At 37.3% G+C, this 6,000-nt stretch overlaps 2 protein-coding genes across 2 annotated transcripts; both read left to right on the top strand.

Moving 5' to 3' along the window:
- Nucleotides 1-393: 393 nt before the first annotated feature.
- LOC147545630 (putative F-box protein At1g47790) lies at nt 394-2,499 on the top strand. The gene is made up of 2 exons (XM_086634338.1): nt 394-594; nt 726-2,499. The coding sequence occupies exon 2, from the start codon at nt 756-758 to the stop codon at nt 2,310-2,312; it is 1,557 nt and encodes a 518-aa protein (XP_086490464.1). The 5' UTR covers nt 394-594; nt 726-755; the 3' UTR covers nt 2,313-2,499.
- A 2,636-nt stretch (nt 2,500-5,135) lies between these two features.
- On the top strand, nt 5,136-5,988 carry LOC147545629 (uncharacterized). The gene has a single exon (XM_086634339.1). The coding sequence runs from the start codon at nt 5,212-5,214 to the stop codon at nt 5,767-5,769; it is 558 nt and encodes a 185-aa protein (XP_086490465.1). The 5' UTR covers nt 5,136-5,211; the 3' UTR covers nt 5,770-5,988.
- Nucleotides 5,989-6,000: the final 12 nt, after the last annotated feature.

Genomic DNA, 6,000 nt, shown 5'->3' with positions numbered 1-6,000 from the left:
AACACAATCCATTAGCTTGTTCTTCAAGCTCTGATACCAATTGCCAAATAGGTATCAGAGTAATATATCTCTAGCCTTTCATCTAGGCTCTGATACCAATTGTCAAATAGGTATCAGAGTGTAGTATATTTCTAGCCTGCATTTATTATTGTGTGGAATTACGAACTCTGTTATTTGGTTGACAACTAACTTCTACAAATGTATTATTCAATTATTATTGAGAATCATTTTAACAGTTTCTCTTTTGTCCAATCTTTTCATTATGATGTTAATATTTTGTTTTTTTTTTGTTATTTAATATTTTCATTATCATGCTAATCATTTTAATAGTTTTTTCTCACTGATCTTTTTATTTAATATTTAAATCAAACACCCTCCTGCCTTCGAACTAGTGACTTCCCAATCCCAATAGTACAAAAACAAACCAACCAGTTTACAGAGTAATGACGTCATGCACGACGAATGTCGGCGATGGTTTTTAATCCCACCCGTTAGAAAAACGGAGGGTTTAGATATAAAACCCCTTGGAAATTAAAACCACCAAAATCCTCCCATTCTCAGACCTAGCAGCCACAATAACTTGTTTCATAGAAGGTGAGTGACTGATGATGATTGTGGTATTCTTCCAATTAATTGAATATAGGGTTTTATAGTTTTACTAAATTTTCTCCTAATACTTACTTTGTGTGTGTATATATATATATATGTATGTATAATTGGATCAGGTAGTGGTGGTGGTGGTGGTGGTGGTGGGGATGATTTCTAGAAGATGGTTCATTACAAAGATGAGAGCTGGTAGTTCTGCTTTTAATCTTCCCATGTTCAAAATAAAGAAACCTAAACATGGGGGACGGCCAAACAAGAAGAATAATAATAAGAAGAAGAAGAAGAAGAAGGTTAGTACTACTACTACTACTACTACTGTAACATCACCATCACCACATTATCCTCCTTTTCCTAGTATTGGTAGATGTACTCATATTAGTAGTAGTAATGAATCTAATGATGATGATTGGTTTGTATTTGAGATACTAAATAGACTTCCAGTGAAGTCCCTTACCCGTTTCAAGACTGTTTCTAAAAGATGGTGTTACTTAATCCATAAAGATCAACAATTCATTGATTCACATCTTACCCGTTCCAGAACACGTCTCCCCTCACGTCTATTTATTGTCGTTCCTCTACCACGCACACAGAAACAAATACAAGACCTAATGAGATTAGGGGATACCTATTGCCATGACCATTGGCCATATAAGGAATTCCACATTACAGCTGACCTCTTGTTTGAAGAAGACAATACACAACTGAAACTAGTGGTTGACACAGTAAAGGAGATTGACTCATCTTCTTATGATCACATTTCAAAACCTATAAATGGCTTAGTATGCCTAATTGAATTATACACAGAGCATGTTTCTCGTATACGCAATATTTGTACTGGAGAAGTATCGCCTTGGTTTCAATCACCCTCGATAGTCTTGGGAGAAGATGATGTCTCTTTCCCCGACCTTTACGCATTTGGTTTTGATCCTGCCACTAATGAACACAAATTGGTCTGCATCTGGACCGGAGTTTCAAATTCTATCTGTTGGGTTTTAACCATTGGGCACCAATGTAGTAATAGATGGAGAAGGATTGAAGAGGTCCCACCAGATATACTATATGATGTTTCTGTTTATGTGAATGGTGTTATTTACTGGCCCAATCGTTCTCTTAATCGTTGGGCATCAATAGATGGTTATCGTCCTGTATACTTAGTGGCATTTGATGTCGGAAGTGAGAAGTTTAGAACAATCACTATTCCTGATTTCATTCTTGATCGCCCTCGGTTTCACGGCAAACATTTATATTTCGAACACATTGCTCAGTTATTTGAAGTGGATGGAAATTTAGCTATGGCAGTTAAATTGAACAATTGTGCGTTCAACATGTATATATACGAAGATGATGATTACAAGGACAAGGATGAGAAGATCGGTGGAACGTATACTAGTAATTCTCTTACGAACGGGAGATGGAGTGAAGTAAGTTGTGTCACCTTGCCTTTTGATACGAGCAGTAATATTGTCAAGTTTCATACATTCATAGGATCAGACGACAAGATTCTCGTAACATCAACTATTTGCGGTATGGAAAGTCGAGAGAATAAGAAATGTGTGTCTATTTATTGCTACAATTGGAAGAAAGGTACTTGGGCAGAGGTTGATGTGAGTGGAATCCCATCCTCACTTTCACAACTATGCATTAATAGCTTTTGTACTACTTTCTCTGAAAGTCTTTTGACTCTTAACAATCAGAATGCTCCTTGACGCCACCCTAGCAGAGGAATCAACTTCACTTTATCTAGAAACTTCATTTGTCTTTCTTATGTTTGCGTTTTGTTACATATAACTTGGTACTTTATTTGCCTTCCTTTTTAACTTATGTTTGCATTCCTTCTCATGTAACTTAGTACTTGTAAGAAATGAATTTGAATAAGTGGTATGTGTTATCATACTCCTGTCATTGCTTTACCACACTTTCAGTGAATAACTCTTCATTGTTTAATGAAAATGATGCGGGAGCTGCAAGTCAAAACCGACAAACATATTAAGAGAACTGCTCGACGTGACCAAGAGACGGTAGTATATTTCGTAGAATATATTAGGATTTTTGTTACAACTAAAATCATATAACACCAAGAACCTACTTCCTCAAATGTTTTCAACTCATATCCTTTTATCATTTTCTTTCAGGATTAACTAATGGATCAACTTTAAGAAAATTATCACCCAATAAATATTAGTATTAATCTTAATATGATGTCCTTATATGAAAACAAATACACGCAACTGTAAGAATGCTCGTGTGGGAAATAGTATTGAAGCATATTGTAAGTAATATCTTACCGTACGGACCAAAACTCTGATGCTTGTATAATCCTTTTCGTTCAAGACTCACACTTGTTCGAGTAGTATTCATGTAGCCAGTCTGCTCTTTCTACATCTGTTGCCGTTAGTCCTGCCTCTTTGATAATTTTTCGTAACCATGGTAAGAAATGAACCTCGATAGCCCTACACTAAAATAATACTGTAATAGATCATATTGCCGTTGACAATTATTATTCAAGGGCATGTGCTGCTTCTAATATTGCCGTGAGCGACTTGTTCCTCATAAGCATGATGGCCTTAATAATTCATCAGTGTACATTCCTGCAGTTAACTGGTCGGGTAGTTTAACTTAAGTGTTTTTTATTTGGCTAACATTCTTTTATTTTAACCTTCGTCATAAATCATGTTATCTATAGAAAAGGGAAGTTGCTCTGTTTTTGTCAAAAGAAAACACACTTGCCGAAACTATCCATACAGGGGAAGGGGTGCAGCCTGCTCGAGGAATCACCAATTTTTTTGGTTCAGTTCTTTCTGTATCAACTGTAGCTACACTTTTAGTCTTTCTCGATGTTATTTTTAATATAAAGACACTCTAAAATTAGAGTGTCTCAATGAGACTCTCTCGATGTTATTCAGTTCTAACTAGTAACTTCTGATCTTTAGCAAGTCACTCGACAAATCCTCAATGGAAGAGAACCTTACTGTTTTTTTGAAAGTTAAGAGAACCTTACTGTGTCGATAGGAAGTTTCTCGATATCAGCCTTTAGCTTCTGAACTTTACATTGTGCTAATTCGATTTTCCTGAGGATCTGCTCGATGGAGTTAGCACTATCTCTGCCCTCAAGTGGTGGCCATTCATAATTAAAATCGAGTTCTTCATTGCTGTTAACATCTGCTACATTGACTGCCCCAAGAATATTTACCATGGTAAGAGTGAAAGATAGATATTGAAAATCAAAGCTACAATTTTAAAGTGAACTGTATATTCTCGACTAGTTTTATGCATTTGAAGACTCCAACTTTGAAAAACTGCACCATTGCAACTCAAAGGAAAATAGATCGTGTAGACAGTATGAGATACAATTTGACCAGAAAACCCGTCCGGAAATAAAGTGTTTTATCGAGTACAATTGTACAAAGTTCTCTCGGTAGATCGAGAAAAACGGATTCAAGTAAAGTTTTCTGGACCGTACAATTTTGAAGCGAACTGCTAAATATTTTCGACTAATTTATGATTTCAAGGCTGCAATTTTGAAAATACTGCACCCTTGCACACCAAGGAAACTAACTCAGTATAAGTTTGTTTCTAAAAGTTTTCCTTAGCCGGAACAAGACCTCGATGAAGGTTTCGCCAACCCCTCCTCGAGGATTTCGTGGGTCGGTGGACCACGAAACATTTCGTGGTCCAACCGACCACGAATTCTGAAAGAAAACGAGAGTGAGACCGAGTATTAGGTCTAGGGAGCGGCAACGAGACCGAGAGAGAACGAGATACAGTGAGAGAGGTAGTGAGAACGATAAAGAGGGAGAGGGGGAAAGAGATGCAAATGATGATGGTGGTGGGCGGATTTTGGTGATCGAAAAAATAAATATGAGAGGAAAAAATTTGAAATAAAAAAATTAAGGTCACCAACAATGACAGTTTACCAGCAACCCTTGTCGGAATGGAAAATTTCTTCCCTAACAATTACTCCAGAAAATATACTGGTTTCTCCAAATATATTCGTGGGGTTATTTTCACGGATTGCTCTGGATTTAAGTCTTTTACTTTTAAATAAAAATAATTTTTGGGTTATAACTAAAAGGTATATGTAAATATTAAAAACAGTTTTTCTCGTCCGGTGTTGGACCATTGTATATCCTACCCGTGTTGAGGTCCGACCCCAGGACTTTTTCACCCAGAGTAGCTAGGCATGGGCTGCAGCCCGACCCAACATGTTTCTTGACCGGGGTGGCCTTTCTAACACCACTTCGGTAGTCTAAAGGTTCGTATTTGTATTAGTTTATGACCGACCAGGCTCGGCCTTTTTAATACCATAGCAGTAGTCTTAAGATTCATAATTGTGTTGGCTGATGACAACCCCAGCTAGGCCTTTTTAACACCACTAAATGGTTAGTGCCCGGTGGTCAGGATATACGGTTCGGTCACCCGATAACGAGTCGGGTAATACCCGCGATGCCATAACGGATTCGGACGACCCTGTTCTGGTGCCGACTTCCTGGTCCGTTCTCCCATCGCACATTTTCATCCATAAACGCGAAACGGAGAAAGGGTCTAGAGAGAGAGAGAGAGAGAGGAAGGAAGAAGAAAAAAGGAGAGTTTTAGAGAGAGAAAGTAATGGTGAAAGCATACACTCAAGAACACACATACAAGCATCCATGGGAAAGAGTAACCTCAGCTTCATGGAGAAAATTCACAGATCCAGAAAACAAACGAACCCTATCTCACATCCTTGAAGTTGATACCCTAAATCGAAAACTTGATCCCCAAACTGGAAAACTTTATACAACCAGAGCCCTAACTGTTCACGCACCAGGACCTTGGTTTCTCCATAGAATCATCGGCCAAGATATTTGTCACTGTGTAGAATCAACGGTCGTCGATGTTCGATCAAGAACTATGCAATTAACTACACGAAATGTAAGTCTCCGAAAATTCATTGAAGTTGAAGAGAAGAGTTGGTTTGAACCTCATCCTGAAAACCCTAAAAATTGGACAGTGGCTAAACAACAAACAAGTATTAAGATTAAGCCCCTTTCAGCTTTGGCTTCAATGGCTGAAAAAGTTGAGCAAAAATGTGCTGAGAAGTTTTTGGCTAATAGTGCTAAAGGAAGAGATGTCATGGAAAGAATCTGTAAGTATCTTGAATCTGAATCAAGTGGAATTTCTATATGAACTTCCAATTTTTGGCTTAATTTGGGAAATTAGGGTTTTTATTTATCTGTTATTACTTAAAAGGTTTGATCTTGAAATCCCTTTTCTGGATTTTAGTACATTTTGATGTAATAATGTGTAATTGACATAACCCTCCTAATTGTGAAGGGATAACTTATTTTCTTCATGAGTTATTACTGAATCTGATTACTGAATTGGCTGATAGATTAGGTAGCTAAATTGAGTGTTTTT

Source organism: Eschscholzia californica, unplaced genomic scaffold (genome assembly GCF_041429995.1).
Source record: "Eschscholzia californica isolate CP2 unplaced genomic scaffold, dmEscCali1.0.p SCAF_4, whole genome shotgun sequence".
Taxonomy (NCBI): Eukaryota; Viridiplantae; Streptophyta; class Magnoliopsida; order Ranunculales; family Papaveraceae; genus Eschscholzia; species Eschscholzia californica.
The sequence above is the reverse complement of the archived record's forward strand: the minus strand, read 5'-3'. Positions and strand labels throughout refer to the sequence as shown.